Here is an 18,823-nt window from a genome sequence, read left to right as displayed (position 1 = left end):
AAATATATTTTAAAAAATTTTTATTTTCAGCAATATAAATAGCAGTTAAAATAAGCTTTCCAACGACATACAACACTTATATAATTTATTCAAATATAGTTTTGAAAACGTATTGTGAAGATTTGCTTTATTTTGTTACTCAAACAAAGTATTTTCAAGTGGAGACTTCAGATACAATTTTGTAATAGAGAAACTCATGTTAAAAATCAATTTTCAATGAAAACATATAGATTGACTTTCCCTTGATTCATTTCAGTAAAGAAATTACCAAAAATTAAAATTTCATAAAAAACATTTTTGAGACGCAAATGGTCCTTTGGGCCCATTGTGCGACGCACGCACAGTCCGTCGCGACGGACGTCATGACGAAACCCACTCTTTTGGACTTCTCTATCATCCTAATGTTAGTTTTGATTAAAACCTTGAATTTTTTTGTGACACGAAACCAATACTTGCCCTATTGAGCAAGTAAAAAATAGCTGTGATTGCAAATAAAAAAAGAATTCATTTTCAGTTTTCAGCTGCGTAACTGCTAAAATGCTTTGAAACAGAATAATTGTTGACTGAATAAATTTTGATGAGTTAACCTTGAATTAAATGAATACAAATGCCTTTGTTTTTTAGTAAATACCTAGTACATACTTACCTATTCTAAGTTATTTTTCAGCACTCAAATACCTACTGGGCTCTCAATGATTTTCGAAATCGGTGTTTTTTATATGGAACCTTGTGAACGTTTACGTATAATTATTTGTTTCAAAATGTATCTGTTTAAAATGGTTTGAAATACAAATATTTTTCATCATTTTTAAATGCATATTGTACAATGAACTAAAGTCATCACATCAAGAAAAAAAAATAAAAAAAAAAAAATCTGTTTCCGCCCGGGATCGAACCGGGGGCCTTCCGCGTGTTAGGCGGATGTGATAACCACTACACCACGGAAACACATGATTAATGGAGGCAAGATTTTGTATTTAGGTTTATAGAGCAAGTGAAAAAAAAATTTAGCTACAGTATTGCACTGCCCATTTTCAATTATTAAGTTCGCATATGAACTTGAACATGAACTTCAACACTCCCAGATATATCAAAAATTTAGGTACAGATTTGAATATTATTGTTCGACGCATTTTCCAAGATAACCATTTCTCTAGACATTAAACTAAAGAGAATTCATTAAAACAATAAGTAAGTTAGATTTATTATTTCAATACAAAACAAATATTCTTTGGTCTTCTAGGTGGGATTTCTGTGCTTTTAGTACAGGTCGATATATTTAACACCTGAAAATATGCATCATAAAAAAACAAACAAATCTTTCATCATTCTCATATGCCACTATTTATCAATATGCGTTTAGGAGTAATTCTATTTCGTCGTAAGCCCCTTAAGATATGCAGTTTTTTTGTTTGCTGATAGTAAATTATAACAGTTGTTTTGTGTTATACACAAATGGAAATACATACCTCTCCGTCTTCCGACTCTTCAGTTTTCAGAGCTTGAATTTAAAAATTAATAAATTGCACGACTGGGGTCGCACGTACTTGCTCTTATGCTTAAAGTAACTATAATGTTAAAGCTTTTTATTCAAGAAATTTAAAATTTGATATTTTGAAGAAATTTCATAAGTAGTATAAAAAAATTAAATCTGTTTTTATAATTAATTAAACTCCGTTTTAAATTATCTTAAAAAAAAAAACAAATATGCCATTTTATTTCTTGTATAAAAAGGTATTTTTAGAAAAAAATTTTCGAAAATTGTAGGAGCCGTTTTTTGTATAAAATTTTTTTAACATTTTTCAAAAAAAAAGTTGGTATGCCATTTTGAAGAAATAATTAATTTACACATAAAAACTAAATTTCAAAATTTTTCATTGATCCGTTTTCAAAAAATTGATTTTTCAAAAAAAAAATTTGAAATATTTTTTAAAAATCCAAAAATGCGTTTTTTGAAAATTTTCTAAATTTTTAATATTATCTTTACTTACACACGTTTGTATAAAAATTTTCATTTAAATCGGGTTAATGTTGTACGAGATATTCAGAAACGAAAAAAACCGTTCTATGACAGGTACCGTTAATAACGGTACAAAAAATATTTTTTTTATTTAAAAAGTTGGCTCTTATGTGTAGTACTACACACAAAAATTTTAATCAAAATCGTTAGAGCCGTTTTTGAAAAAAATTAACTTTTCTACTTCCGTTATATGGTAGGTACCGTTAGTTTTGGTCATAAAAAAAAAATTTCAATTTCCCCTCTAGGGAATCACCAAAAACTGCTAACTACCAAGTTTGAAGAAAATCACTTCACTCGTGTAGGCTGCAGCTCCAGATAGAGACAGACAGACAGACAGACAAACAGACAGACAGACAGACAGACAGACAGGTAGAATTGCCGGACCCACTTTTTTGGCATTCTCCATCATCGTAATGTCATGTAAAATTGTTATCTCGAGTTCGATTTTTTTTACGAATCCTAAACTTGCCCTATAGTACCTATATCGCAAGTAAAAAATTAGACAAAAAAATAACAAAGAGGCTTGCTCAATAAATTTTGCAGTTAAAAACGATCACAACAAAAACATTACTGTTAAAAAAAGAGCCAAGTTCTCCTATGTTGAAATTATGCTGGCACAAAAAGTACTGAGATGTAAAAGTGTACCAAGTTCTAAAGTTTGGGTTCAAATTCGTATCAATAAAATTTTGATTGTTCTCTTGACAATTTTTCTTTTAATTTCCGATTTTGAAAGTTATTTCAAAAATTGCCAAGTAAACAATCAAAATTTTATTGATACGAATTTGAACCCAAACTTTAGAACTTGGTACACTTTTACATCTCAGTACTTTTTGTGCCAGCATAATTTCAACATAGGAGAACTTGGCTCTTTTTTTAACAGTAATGTTTTTGTTGTGATTTCACTACTTTTTGCAAGGTAAGGCAGTAGAATTGAAAATCTCTATATTTGATGAAAATTCAGTGAAAATGGGCGGTTGCCACGCCCTCTAGCTGAAACTCTCAAATTTTAAATTTTTTCCTTTGTATAAACTACCAACTCTACTATTCTGCCAAATTTCAAGATTCTAAGATAATCAGAAGTGCTCTATAATATTTGATGAAAATTCAGCGGAAATGGGCGGTTGCCACGCCCCTGACTGAAATTCTCAAATTTAAAATTTTTTCCTTTGTATAAACTACCAACTCTACCATTCTACCAAATTTCAAGATTCTAAGATAATCAGAAGTGCTCTATAATATTTGATGAAAATTCAGTGGAAATGGGCGGATGCCACGCCCCCTGAATTGAAAATCTCAAATTTTCGATTTTTTCCTTTGTATACACCACAAGTCCTATCACCGTGTAAAATTTCAAGTTTCTACGATAACGGGAAGTTCTCCATAATTTTGATGATCTGTCAGTGAGTGAATCAGTCAGTCAGTCAGTCAGTCAGTCAGTTACGGTTTTTGAGATTTTCGAAGCCCTATCTCAGAAACTACTCATCGTAGCAAGCAAGAAATTTTGTGAGGAGTTTTGTTTTGACTAGCTTAACAAATGAAGCGAGTTTGAAATTTCTAGTATCTTTGGTATGGAAGTTAGAGGGGGGTCGAAAATGGCCTGAGTTGTTTCCTGTAAATAAGGGTGTAGTGCCAAAGTTGCTAGAGAACTTGGCTGGGCACTACCGTGCCCCTTGATAAATGACGTAAAAAACACTTTTTCCTTGGTTTAACCTCTGTACAAATTTGTAATAAGTTAATTCAACCAAAATATGATTTCTTTCATATTCTATACTATTCTATACTAGCCCTGAAAAAAATATTTAAAAAAATAAATAAATACCTATTAAAAAAAAATGAATGACATAAATATAAAAAAAAGTAGATACGTATTCGCAATAGTGAACTTTTTTTAAAAGATTCTTAAGCACTCTCGCTACGAACTGCAAGTAAAAACTCTGATAGCAAGTACAGAATTGTTGTTGTTAGTAAGGTAACCGCACATACATTTTTATAATCCTTTTTTTATAACTGAAAAACTGTTTCTGAATATATTCAGTATAAATATGAGTTTGTTTTTTTTTTATTTAATGACCATAATCAAGAATGTACTTTTACTTACCATCACATTTCTCACTTTTATATACATATACAAAACTATTGATCATTGTGATTAAATAAATTATACAAAATGAGTTGTTGTAAATTATTTGTACTTACTTTTAATTTTATTTGCCAAAGTGTATTAAAAATTTATTTAAAACTAGCCAAATAAATTTTATAAGATTAATTATTCTACAACTAAAAAAAATACTTGATGCAAAAAGTAATTAAAAAAGATAAAATGTTATGCAATTTTGAAGAAAAATTAAAGAAAATATTGAACATACTAAAAATTGATGAATTAATTGATTACCTATTTAAATTAAAAATTAATTTTGTTTTTTTAAAATACTTTTCGGGCAGGCTCCTTATCAGCAGCAGCATTCTTGAAAACATTTGAAAATCCATTTATTCATTGCGCTTTAAAAAATAACAACATTTTGTTTTTTTTTTTTTGCTTTGCTTTTTGCTACTTTAATCTACTACATATATTTGTTAAGTTGAATACATTTAATTTACATTAGTGAATAATTATATTTTTGGACAGTATTTTTCAACATTTTGAATATTTAATTACATGGTTTTAATAATATTTTATTTTGTATTTTCTTGAGAAAAAAAGTTTGAAGAAAAAATTGTTTTAGCTGTTATAGTAATAGATTTATATAATATTGTAATAGATTGTGAGTTTTAAGATGGATTAAATATTTATTTTGTATATAGAATTTGAATTATATTATGTTTGAAGAAAATGATTTTTTGTTTTTTTTTTTTTGAGAGTCGATATAATATATTTTTATGGTAACAATCCTTAAGTATTATCTTAAGAAATTTTATGGTTGAGTGTCTATTTTTAGTAAATCTTTTAAAACATCTATTAATATTTTTTATTAAGAAAAATGTATGTTTTTTTAGAATCTACTTGGACATAAATCTATTATACATATGAATCAGTTTTATCCTTTATTGGCCACAATTTTGAATAGTGTATTTTATGCTTAATTGGCTGTTTCAATTTTTTAACGAGGCATATTTTTAAGCAATGCTAATAAAATATGTCAAAATATATATATTAAATAAATTAATTTTTGGTTATAGTTTATATCTCTTAACTGGTTTTCAATGAATTTGAGCTCACATTGTTTTTTTATTTTTCTTTATATTAAAATTTATTTTTGATTATTTAATAAAATTTGTGAATAATATTTTACTGAGTGTTTATTTTTTTTTTTGCAATATTGTTGATTAAGTAACTCTGTATCTATTGATGAATAATAATATTGAAATATTTATTTTTACAATGCAATATTGAATATTATAATTATGTATTTTTTTAATAGATATTAAATTTTTAATATTTATTTGTTATTGTTATTTTCAAGCTACTGCTAATACAATTTTCAATTCAATTGGTTTACACGTGAAAAACGTGAAATATGTACAAAATTAAAAATTTTCTGTACACTCACTGAAACTTTGATTTTTTTTAAAAAATAAAACAATAAACATGAACTTCAAATGTATATTCCCGGAAATGGAATGGATAAACATTTGTTTATAAATATTTTGTTTTTTTTTTTGTTTTTGTTATTTTAAAGTCCAAAGCCTCTTCAACACACAGAAATATTATAATCCATTGTTAAATCAAAATGAAAAAAATTGTTGTATTAAAAATATTTTTTATTTATTAAAATTTCTATTATTTCTTTTAGTTATTAATTTTTCTTATTAAAAATTAAGTATTGTTAATTGGACATGAAAATTGTTATTTTTAATAAAAATCTTTTTATTTCAACAGGAATATTTATTGTTAATTGACGGAAACTGCCAAGTGCAAAATTGCAATCGTTTTAAACTAATTTCCCGATGGAAAATATAGCTTATAACACGATTTTATTTACAGGATCAATTCTTTTTGGACCGTTTTAAATTATGCTGAAACATTATTAGTAATAATTTATTTATTTTTTATTTTTGTAGGTATTACATTGTTATTGTTTCGCATAAACAGGGCCGGCCCAAATTTATTCAAAATTGAAGTTTCTCTTAATTTGAGTTGAAGGTATTGGAAATAAAAAAAAATAATTCCATGTTTTTTTACCGTAATTTATTTTTTATAAATAAAATTAAATTAAATAAAAAAATTTAAAAAAAGAAACTTGCCAAAAATTAAAATGATTTTAAAAAGCTCTAACTGACTGAAAAATAAAATAACAATAATTAAGCCATCTCCTCCCTAAAAACGTAATTTTTATTTCTAATTATTATTAATATAATTAAGAGAAATTGAGTTATTGGGAAAATATATAATTTTACTATAGTGGGAGTGAAAAAAGAATTAATAGTGCTAATTTTAGAAAGAAAAAAAAAATAATAAACTCTACTATCAAAAAAATTCTACCGCAAAATAGAAAACCAAGCAAAAATCTACAAATAAAAAAAATATTAAAGGGAGTTTTCTTGCAAAAAATTTAATTCTCTACAGAGGTATGATTATTTGTTTTTAAATTGGGTAAAGTACGTACCTAATCCGCTTTTGTGGGGCTGTTAGAAAAAAAAAATTGATGAGTGTGACAAAATATTTTGATGATGATTAATGAATTTATCATGAATTGATTAAAGTTTTCAGTTACTTAAATTAAGGAGCAGTTTAAAGACTTACATGTATTTTAGAAACCTTTTGAAACCCAAGCTAAAGTTTTAAAATTTAAACCATTTCCTTTGTTGAATTGCTATTATGAACCAAAAAATTTACCCTGATTAGTTTTAAAATGCTTTCTCTTTTTCAGATCCCATTTCGATGAACCTTTAATATTTCATTTTTAAATGTCTGAACATAATACGTGTATATCTTCAAACTTGTGCGTGTTTTTTTGTACAAAGCGGAATATATTTATATATTGCGGGATTAATCAGATAAAATTGGCATCACTGTTTCCAACTAATTAGTTTCCAAGCAGTAAATCCTATTAAAAACAATTAAATAAATTTAACTTAAAGATCTTAATTGTTAAAAAAAAAAAACATAAACTCAAAACTAAGAGATTCATCCGTTGTTAAAAGAATTGGGTTCATTTCTAATTAACTTCTAGAAATATTGGAGCCTGTAATGTTTTTATTTTATAAATTTAAAAATTGCGAAAAGTTGCTGCTGATGGTTATGACCCATTATTATCAAAAAGTCATGCAAAAAGAAACAGGATTTATTTAGTTGGAAACAGTCATAATAGCATTTATTCGTTAATGTTTTTTTTTTTTTTCAACTTGAGAAATAACAGTTTTGGGAAAAGTTTTTTGAAGTATTAAAAACCATCTTTCAAAAGAATGGAACCTTTATCCATTGAGTACAAAAACATTTCCGAAATAACAATAAACTAGTTTAGTTTTGTCATTTTATTTATCGCATCCTCAATCATTTCGAAAACAAACAAACAAATTAATGTCGCAATAAGAGAAAACAAATAAAAAAATCATTAATAAACAAGGAAAAAAGTATAGGTCCTAGGATTTATCCTTGAGGAACACCAACTTAATTTTCGGATCTTTAATACAAAAGAAGTCTTATAATTTTTTGAAAGTCTGATATGTTGTATAGAACTAAGCTTTCTGTGGACTGTTTTTTTTTTATAAGTAGGTACTAACATAAAATAAATAACTGAATTAAAATCTCGCTTTAATCAAACTTTTCTCTTCCAATTATTCTTTGAACCTATCTTTGAAACTATTTTCAGCTTCTTTACTGTTTGACTATCCATACTAACCGTCTAATTGTTAGAATAAGCCGTCTGATTTATTAGCGTACCTAAGCTTTTTCATTTCCAATTTAAATAGAAGGGCCACTGAAGGTTTGCAAAAAAATATATAAATGTTTGTGTTTGTTATGGTTTTTGTCAGAAAAATTTACTACGAAGCCTTACAACCTATTCAAAAATGTAACGATAGATGAACATCTGGTAGCATTCAAAGAAAGATGTTCTTTCCGACATTAAATAACATCTTAGCCTGCGTAGAATGGAATAAAGTTTTGGGTAAATTGTGACTCTGCTTTGCTTGGAATATTTAATCTATTACAGTCAAGGAACTTGGAAGTACGCCTTAAAGAAATATCCAGATAAAGCAGTAAATTGCTACACATGTAATACACAGAGAAAAATAGACCACATAAAATAGAACAAAAACAATAAGATTTCTCTATGGTTTTCATCCAAGAAGGAAACCTTATTAAAACAATCGGGTTTTCCTTATTGTTTTAAAATCTGCAAAAAAATAAAAAAAATGATGACCAGGCTGGGAATCGAACTGGAGACTTCAAATCATTAGTCGCCCACCTTACCACCTGAACCAACCTGCCATGAAAATATTGATCGCGATTTTTGTTCTAGTGCTAATTTGCAAAAAAAATCAACTTTTCAGTCAAATTTTAATAAGATTTTCTCTATAAAAATAATAAGAAATCTCCTTAAAAAAACCTTATTAATCGTTGATTTTAATAAGATTTCCTTATGAAATGTATGGACGGTAAAACAATATGGCAATCTGTTAGTTCTTAGCGGGTCATATTTTTCTCTGTGTAGATAGACTTTACGATGGCCTCGACCCTCGAGTCGTTCGAAATAATAGTAATGGGTTAAATTGGACCTAAAGCCCGTTGTAAAGACAACATTTTCTGACAAACAAGAAAAATGTTATATTTATTGAGAAATAAGAACTCTGAAGATTTGAGGACACGATGTAAAACCCACAAACCCTAGAATGCTCATTCTTCTGTCCTTTTTTTTTTCTATTTTATTTAAATCAAACCATACCAATTTCTTGACAATGTTGAAGCTCTTAAAACTAGGTTTTGAGGAAAAATTAGATTTCAATTTGTTCAATTCAATTGGTTTCAATTTCATTTCTTCACCAAGTTCCATAACGTCTCAGGACTCAAATTTAGAACATTGTTTCAGTTGGAACTTTGTATTCTTTAGATCCTCTATTTTGTTAACTCGGTTTAACTATGATTTCATTTCTTCATTATATAAAATTGATTGGGTACGTTTTCTATTTCTACCAAGGGCTGTTCATCTCGAAACCTTACGGCTTTCGATTAAATGCAGTTTTCGGGAAATTTGGAAAAAAACCCTCAAAATATTTTCGCTTGTCTATTTGATTTTTTATTTCAAATCTTTCACTCAAACAATTTTACACTATATAACTAAATGTAATCATAGTTAGAACTTTAGAGAAGAAATAAATGTGTAAAAAATTTAATTTTTTTGCATCATTTTGCTACAAAATAGTGAGCAGCTCAAAACCGTATTCTTCGAACCAATCCCATGAAAATTTTCCAATTCGAAAACTCAAATAAAATTCGTTGTAAATCGGGAACTAAATTCTTGAGAACTCAAAAAATTTTAGATCGAGTCCGAAAAATTTGAAGAAATAAATAACCCAGTTCAAAACATACAAAACAGAAATCTAAATAGAAACCGTTAGCAAATTAAATTTACACTTTGAAAGTGGTACACACTAAGTTCTTACAAAAAAAAAAAAAAACATTAACAGTCCCACAGAAGCGGCAAAAGAAACATTTGAGAAACTGTCTCTGTTGAGTTCATAAAAAAAACCAATATGAATTAATTAAATCAATTGGGAAGTCTTGAAAACATAGCACAGTCAAGTTTTCAGAAAACGTCTGAATAAAAATCAAACTATTTCAAACTTCATTATTTTGACGACTTCCAAGCATTGCAATTTTTTCAAAAATGAGTGAGAGAAAAATATATTCTAGGCCGCCACCATGTATATATTTCTCTCACTCTTTATTAAAAATTACAATAAGAAATTATGAAATTGCAATGTTTAAAAGCCGTCTACTTGAAGCTGACAAAATTCAGACAAAATACACCAGGGAGACGGCCTAATTATTTCTATTTCATCAGATATTAAAGTCAATTTTTTTTTACAACTTTTTGTATATTGCTTTTAGAGCCAAAATAATTAAAAAAAAAATAAAAATTTATATAATAAGTAGTTTTTGTTAATTTTTTTTTTTAAACATTTATTTAAATATTCTTGAAATATACATAGTCAAGTTTTTTTTTTTTGTTTTATTTTTGTTGTATATATATAGAATAAAACTACAATAAATAAAATAATTGTTTTATATTTTTTGTTGTTCTTTAAGACTTTCAGGTATTTTTCCTTGCATAAAATTATAAAAAAAGTAATTAGGTAATTTGTTATCCTTAATAGGCTCCCCAAATTTTATTATAGTTTTTTTTTTTCATTTTTCTTATAATTAAATATTTTATTTTATTTACTTTACATTTATACTTTAGGTTTGTTTTTGTTGGTTTGTGACATCGATAAGTAAATTATGACTGTGATTTTTTTTTTTCATTCTGACGTAAGTAAATGTATTTTTGTTTTTTTTTTTTTAATCTACAATAATAAGGACTTCGGCAATTATTATTTTGCAACTCTTGAATTGTTCAAAATTAATTTATATATATATTTATATGTTATTAATTAGATATATATAATAATAATGTAAGTATGGGTTTCCTGCCCTGACTAGAATTGTTCTGTCGAACATCATTTTTTTCCATAATGTACAAAGTTAAAATTAAGTTGTTTTTTTTTAAATTTTTTTTTAATAATTTTCTACTTCTTGCTGTTAGTGTTGGCCTGTTTTCATTTTGTTGCGAATTCAAAAAAATAATAAAATGTTACATTGAGCAGAAAAAAAATATATTTTATCATAATAAAATATTTTTAGTTTTTTTTTTTGTTACTAAATTTTTTTTTACAAAATTTAGTGTATTTTTTTTTCTAAGTTAAAACCAGAAAATTTCATAATACATTTTTTTTAAAGTTCTGGCTTGCATAATAAAGTACTTCTTCACAATTCAAATTTTTATATGTTTTTAAAGAAACATATTTAACACACAGTTAATAAGGAATAAATAGAGTAGAGAATAAAAATGCTTGTTATTTTTTTTTTCTAAGTTTTTTTTTTTTTTTTTTTAATTTTTGCAAGCAAATTTATCCGTCATTTAGGAATTTGTTGTGCAACATTTTTATCTGGTGTCTACTGTACAAAATGAAATTCTATTCGTGTTTTTTTTTAATCATTCTTTAAAATATTTTTGTATTTTTTTTTTTTTTTATTTTTTGCATTAACAACATTTAAGTTATTTAATTTTTTTTTAGAGATTAAATATTTATTCATATTCACAATAAAATTGAATTTACATTTATATTTATGTATATATATAGTTTTATTTGATATATGTAATATTTTATTTAATATTTTATGTATAATTATAATAAATTATTATGTATGAAAGCTGAAGACTTTTCAATATATTTATATATATATTTATATATTTTTTGTATGTTGGTTTTTTTTTAACTTAAAAATTTTGTTTTTAATTTACACCATCATTAAAAAGAATAATAATAAAAATATATAAGTAGGAATGGGATTGTTCCTTTAATTTTTTTTATGTATTTTTTTTTTTTACTTTTACTAAGAGATTTAATTACACTCTTAAATGCAGTATTGTTACATCATTTTGACAAAAAATATGTCACAAAACTTAAATCGTCTTGAAGAATTTTCTTTTTACCTCCGACATTTTTTTTTTATTTTATTTATATAGATTTTTTTTTTTAGTTTTTATTTAAATATAGTTATTTTGTGTTTTTTGTGTGAAAAAATAAAATAAATGAGTTTGTGTTTGTGTTGTACTATGTGTTTCATTTTTGTCTGTGGTTTTTTCATGTTTATGTTGAGATGAGAGACAAATAAAAAATTCATTTCTTTATTTTCTTTATTTTTTAAATTTTATTTTTTTTTTTTTATTAATTTATGTGATTTCTTAAATTTTCTACAATTAAACATTGTTTGTTTTTATTTTTAATACAGAAAATATTTAATGAATTATTTCTTTTTGGTTTACTTTACTTGATAATAGCTGCCGATCGTGATGACTAAGAACTAAAAAATTCAAAATAAAAAAATCACGAAAGAAATAAAATTTTATTAAATATTTTCTGTAATAAAATAAATATTTCTTGCATATGTATTTTTTAGAGTGGAATATAATTTTATTTTTTTTGAATAAGATAAATGTATTTTTATAAATTATAATTTTAGTGATTATTTTAACTATTTTTTAATATTTATTTATTTGCAGAGTCCTTATATCAAAGCCATGTGGTCGTCAACAAAATAATTGGTATATATTTAAAAAATAGAAAAACTAAAAAATCTGGTATATTATTACATTTTTTGTTATTTAAAAGTTTTTATTTTTATATTTAATATTTAATCATTAAGCATTTTGTCCATTATTCATTGCAAATTGTGTCGTCAACAGAATTAGTTATGATCCATTAAGATATTTTGATATGGAATACACATATATATTTATATATTTTTGTGGTTAAACATCTATATATATTTATTTTTATTTTTTGTTTTAAACTTATATCTAAGAAAAAATTTAAAATTTACCTCAGTATCTTATGCCGTTTTTTTTTTTTTTTTTAATTTTTTATAATTTTGAAATACACTGAACTGTACCAATTTTTTTGTTTTGTTTTATTTTATTTTTAAAATTAACACATTGATTAATAAACTGTAGCTATATATTTTTTTTTTTTTATTTTTTTAAATAACATTTATATTTGATTTAATATATTTTTGTGATTTGTTTTAATTTTTTTTTTAATTTTTGTGATATAAAAATCATAATCTTGTTAATCACTCAACGTTAATGGCTGGATAGAAATCGTTGAGTGATAAACAGATTAGATGATTTAAAAAATTAATATTAAAAAAAAAAAAAAAAACAATTAAATTATTTTTTTAAGCTTTCACACAAAATTCCTTAACTAAAACATACATTTATTTTATTATTATTTTTGTTTTGTTTTTTTTTTGTTAAAAATTAATTAATCGTTCCTTATAAAGCCTTATCATTAAAAAAAATATATTAAAATTAAAAATTAAAACAAAAACATATTTTTTTAAATTTAAAAACTTAACTTATTTTTGTCTCTTTATTTTTTTTTTTAATTATTTTTTATCATTTTCAGATTTTTTAGTTGTTTTCTCATCGGGTGATGTAGATTCTTTATCTTTTTTCAATAATTCATCATTTTCTGTTGATTCATCAGGTTCTTCTTCTTTCAATGATTGTTGTTGTTCCTTATCTGAATCACGTTTTTCACCTTGATTGGCGGGAAGAGCTTTCAATATTGCATGTACTTCTTCGGCCACTGCCATAAGGACGAACTCGAATTGTTGTCGCGTAGCTACAAGTCCGGCACGTTGATCACGAAGATGTTCCAATGTCGCTGCAATGTCAATTTCACGAGCACCTTTGTTCATTCGGCCGAGAACTAAGTCGAGCAGGATGTAGGCTCCTGTTCGACCAGCACCAGCACTACCATGAACGACGATGGGGCAGGATCGACCGCGGTAGGACTTATTTACTTTTCTGCAAGGATAAAGCAAGAGAAAAAGAAGAGGGTTTTAGAGATTTACATGTTTGGTATGGAAAGATTTTTGAAAAAGAACCTTCTAAAGTCCAATAACGCCTTTGCCGATGCTGGTACTCCACCTTGTGGCCATGACAAGAAGTGGAATTGTGTAACTGTGCGTGTTTCACTGGTGCGCAGGTTCTTGAGATAGAATGAGCGAACAAGGTAGTCATCACACCAAATGTGTTCACTTACTAAGTGTACCTGAAAAGAATAAGAGAAACGTTTTAGCAATTAAATGAATTTGCAAAAAAAAAAAAAATTTCAAAATAATTGAAAATTTGGTTTTTAAAAATTCTGAATTTGAAAATCATTGCCAAAATGCCGTTACTCAATGTCACATTAGACATCTTTTCACACTTTTTTTTTTCATTTTCTTTGGACAACTATCTTCAGCCCTATCGAGGTATCCGTTCGGATTCGCATTACGATGAAGTGTGTTCAGCAAAGACTTTTTGACAGTTGTGCTTTGAATTTCATCTGAAATTTTCCGACACAAAATAGTTGCGGAATATTTTCAGAAAAGCTAAATTTCACAGAAAAAAAATATAAAAATGTAAATATAATTTTGATCTTTTAGTGTAGATTAATAAAAAAAACTGCGATAAACCCTCAGCAAGGGAGGTTTGTTGAAATTAAGAACACTTGAGCATCACAAGGATTTTTATTTATTGAATAAATCACGCTGACACATGTGTCAAATGAATGCGATTGTATACTTTATTTCAGAGATCAGAAATAAATCTCAACCTTTTGAAAGGTTCCTTAATAACTCTTATTTCTTGCCACTTTCAATAAAGGTCATAAAATAACCTTTATTTTAAAAAAAGAAAAATTTCGGTCAAGGTCTGAGAGAAACCTTTATTTTGTATGTTTTTATATTTCGGTCAACCAGTGAGATTTATCGCTGAGAGAAAAAAATAAATCTCATCTGGAAATATATCAATTAGAACATCGACTAAAATCACAGACATTTTCGTCTTTACATTTTATACATTTTAAACGAAAAGAGATATAATCTTGGGTCTAAAGAACTTTGAGACTCTATTTTAGTTGAACTTAATACATAAAAACTTATTTTTGCAAAATAAAGACATTCTTGACATATTCGACATTTTCCTTTGAATTGACCATTTTTGATTTATTTTCAGCGCAAACGGTTAAAGCTTGACCTTTTCCGTTAATTTTTTGGTAAAAATCTCAACCATTGAGAGATATTTTAAGAAATAAAAAATAAATCTCAACCCATAACCTTTATTTTTGATTTTTAAAAATAAATCTCAAACCTTAACCGAAACTATATAAAGTAATGTGGTAACTCTCAGAGAGAAACCAATTGAAAATAAAGGTTGTCTGTTATTTCTGATCTCTGCTTGTTCAGAAGTGGATACCTTGAAAGAAATGGGCTATCGTTTCGGAACTTCCTCCGAACAGATACCTCGTTAGGGGTATCATCAAGATTAATTCAAACAAATATTGTCTTCCTATTCAAATGATCTTCAAATTTAATGAAGTTGACTTGACCAATTTAAAATATTTGTTGTTATTTGTACACATAATTCTGACTTTATAGCACTGAATTTTAAGGTAAAACTATGTATAATTGTGGTGGTGTTTGGTATAAAATGAGAGAAATGAAATTTAATTTAAGGCTTGCAAATTTTGTGTTACTAAAATGTTCTTATTTTATTAAAGTGGTCTTGAACAGCTTTTTATAGTTTTATACTAAATAAATATAGTCACCTCTAAAAGTTTATAACAATGCGATTACCTATATTCGAAAAGTTAATATAATTTCACAACAGTGTTAAGCTTCCAAGCATTTTTGGTATAATTTTGAAAGAAATATCATAACAGAAATTTTGTTCCAATGATAAATTAAGCTGATTGTAGTATTGAACTAAGGTTAGGAAGTCATCACTTCTCATATTAGGACTTACATTTGTTTTTACACCTATTTTTCATAGAGCTTTGTTCATTCAAGATGGCGGCAAATAAGGCGAGCATTATTATGATATGAACTATGAAGAACTGCATTAAGTGTTAGCTATTTAAAAAATTCATTTTTATATGATCCACTTGTTTGGAGATATTAAAGGGTTTGCTACAAGTTAAAAACAAAAATCAGCATTGTACTATTTTGACTATTTTTTTTTTTTTTTTCAATAAACTCCATAAAAAGGTCTTCTTTGACTTAAATTGGCGTTCTTAAACCGAAAATTGGACTTATACTACTTGAACTTTAAGTGGCTCATATAAGATGGTTTTACATTAAAACGCATCGCTAAAATTAAAATTTCAAAAAATTGGTTCGCAAGACTTTGCAAAAACCAAATTATTGCTTAAAATGTTTGGTAACTTTTGCAAACTATAACTTTTTCAATAAAATTATGTTTCAATGATTATAATATCTAGTTCAGTAAATTTAATTGAAAAAATTAAGTGAAAAAAAAACTTTTTGCAAAGAAAAACATTTTCTGAATTGAAAAAAAAATCTAATACAAAATATGTGAATTAAGTATTTTTTTTTTCTAACATTTGTCGAATTTCTGACGATTTTGACTAATATAAACTAATTACATTAGCATCAATATTATACTTAAAATGGGTAAAGTATGGTCAAAAAGTCAAAATCGGAAAAAAATTCGGAATAAATGAAGAAAATATTTATTGCCCACATATTGCATTGATTTTTTTTTAATAATGAAATTTTTTTATTTGCAACAAAATTTTTTTAATGCAAAATAAACTTATTTGCAATTAAACATTTTTTAAATGCAAATATTTTGTATTTGCAATAACATACTACCTACCTACATATTTTAAATTTTAAATGCATTTTCTTTAATTGATATTTTTACTAGGATGTATCCATTTGAGCCATCTAAGTTGTTTTGCTTTCATTTTATTCTATTGTTTGAAATAAGTTTCTCTTTGAAAAACCAACTAAAAAATCGGCTTAGCATTCGATATGCTTCTCAACTTGAAGCTCGTGTCAGCTCATCAAATTAACTGAATAAAAGACTTAATCAAGCATTTCTGTTTCTGATTTTTTCAGCACATTAGTATCAAATTTTTTTTTTCTCATTTAAAAATTAGTATGGAAGGATACCTTGTACCTGACCCACTAATCCTATACAATATTTTTTTTTTGTAAAGTGGCTCCCTGACAGATTATTTTTTTTTTTTCCAAGGACCAACTTATTTATATAATTCAAAAAAATAATATCTTAATTTTTTATTATTTTTATAAAAAAGTATTATGAACAATTTATTTCTACAAGAAGATTAAAAATTCGAGGCAATACCAAATTTGTGAAATTCTATTATTTGGCGATATTAATTTAATTTTTTAATTTTTGCCTTTTGAAAATCAAACGAAAAACTAAAAACCTTCCAAGAATTTAAAAGAGGCACATCATGGGTCAATTTAATTTAATAATTTGTTCATGCAAATGATGTATTAAATTTCACATCCGAATTTCATTTTTTATAATGAGTCTAATGAAATCCTTAGGTGACGTAAAATTATTTTCCTCCACTTCTATTTTGTGCTTTATTATATGGCTTGCAAAAAATGTCCACTTTTCCCCCAAACAAATAAATTATCATAATGTTCTAAAAATGTTTAAACGAAAGTTTTCTACTCCAAAATTGAATCATTATGTTTTTGATGGTTATATTAAAAAAAAGGTCAAGTATAGGTGTGGGATTAGATACATTTAAGGATGGGCACGTTCATCATCATTGTCCTTTATTTTATCACTTAATTTGTATTCATACAAGAAAGAATGTTTACACAACAACTTGGAATGTGTGTTGTCTTTTCAATGGAAAAAGGGTCTTATTAAAACATCAAAAAGGAAACATTTTAATTAGAAACAAAAAAATAATGTTTTGAAATAAATATTTCCCTTTAAACTTATTTAAAACGTTACCTGATTTTTAACCAGTTTTCAAAAAATTAAAACAAAACAACTTGAAAACTCACCTCATAAATGTGATAAACCTCAGCGCCCTCTTCCGGCCAATACCGTGCACATGCCACCTCACCATTCTCTTGCAAACGACAAAGCGACACAATTACCACAGCTCCTTGTTCCCAAATCATTTGCCAAAAGTGTGCCAAAGTCGTCGGCAAAGGTCCTTGTGCTGCCACATAAGCTGGTGCCCTAGGATCGTGATCAGTCTGAAAACCAAACCACTTTTAATTACATTTCCACCCAATTTCTTTTTTTTTAAACTTAGTTTCGTCATCTTCGCTTACAATAGTTGATGCATTAATATAATCCAATCCTTCGGCATTTGCTAAATGATTCAGCACAACTCTGGAATGATCAAATGGCAAGGGGGCTCCGGTTCGATTCAATGTTGAACATTGCGGCTGCAAGGCCGCATCTCTGGCACTTGGTTCGGCTTCATAGCGGCATAATGCTTCCCATTCACGCTGTAAGCGACCCTTGTTCCTGAGATGATCTTCCATATAAGACTGTTAAATGGGAAAAAAAAGGAACTTGTAGGGTCTTGAAATATTAAGGGAAAAGCTAGAAAACTTACTAGAACCATATGTCCAGTAGAAATGTCCATATTCGTTAGCGCAGGTTCCTCACTCCACGACGAAGTACTCGACCGTGACGATGGGGGACGATCATTTTCCTTAGCAAGCGACGTTATTCGACCACTAGCAGCTGGTTCCGAAGTGTTTCCTTTTCCAGACATTCGAGATCGACAAAGATCCTAAAGAAATTAGAATACTAAGTCGGGAGAACGAAAATAAAACCTTTAAAACTTTTACCTGATAATCTTTAGTACAACTTTCAGCTCCAGAAATTCCCGACTGAAGACCACCAAGCTTGTCCCGTTTCTTATCATGGCGTCGAATCAATATCAATGTCACAAAAATCACAATAACTGCAGCAGCACCAGCTCCAGCGAACATATAAGCCATGATGTGTGTTACATCGGGTCCTTCTTCGGCGATTTCAATGCGTGATGCAGAGACACTTCCGTCTTCATCGGCCTTGATCTTATCGCCAACTCCTGCCCGAACAACTGTCACACCAAGTCGCCGAAGAATATTGTTCTTGACTCGAGCATCATTGATAGCTTTGGCAATATCACTGGCGGTTTTCTTTTCGGGATTATTGGCATCGACTCGAAAGGAGACTTCATGCGGATGGACCCTAG

At 27.0% G+C, this 18,823-nt stretch overlaps 1 protein-coding gene and 1 non-coding gene across 6 annotated transcripts in view; both read right to left on the bottom strand.

Moving 5' to 3' along the window:
• Positions 1 to 875: 875 nt before the first annotated feature.
• On the bottom strand, positions 876 to 948 carry Trnav-aac (transfer RNA valine (anticodon AAC)). The gene has a single exon. It is a non-coding gene; the product is annotated as a tRNA-Val (tRNA).
• A 9,549-nt stretch (positions 949 to 10,497) lies between these two features.
• The window catches only part of LOC129906654 (receptor-type tyrosine-protein phosphatase N2), a 61,548-nt gene continuing 53,222 nt past the window's right edge, over positions 10,498 to 18,823 (bottom strand). For 4 of the 5 annotated variants that reach the window (XM_055982486.1, XM_055982485.1, XM_055982489.1 and 1 more), the window contains 6 exons: positions 18,432 to 18,819; positions 18,194 to 18,373; positions 17,904 to 18,125; positions 17,628 to 17,840; positions 13,674 to 13,840; positions 10,498 to 13,593 (listed from right to left, as the gene is read on the bottom strand). In XM_055982486.1, the coding sequence (XP_055838461.1) occupies positions 13,170 to 13,593; positions 13,674 to 13,840; positions 17,628 to 17,840; positions 17,904 to 18,125; positions 18,194 to 18,373; positions 18,432 to 18,819 (1,594 nt within the window). In that variant the 3' untranslated portion in view covers positions 10,498 to 13,169. The remainder of the gene's footprint in view (positions 13,594 to 13,673; positions 13,841 to 17,627; positions 17,841 to 17,903; positions 18,126 to 18,193; positions 18,374 to 18,431; positions 18,820 to 18,823) is intronic. The other variant, XM_055982488.1, reaches the window with a different exon arrangement.

Source organism: Episyrphus balteatus, chromosome 1 (assembly GCF_945859705.1).
Source record: "Episyrphus balteatus chromosome 1, idEpiBalt1.1, whole genome shotgun sequence".
NCBI lineage: Eukaryota > Metazoa > Arthropoda > Insecta > Diptera > Syrphidae > Episyrphus > Episyrphus balteatus.
Note: the sequence above shows the minus strand (reverse complement) of the source record. Positions and strands in the feature narration are given on the sequence as shown.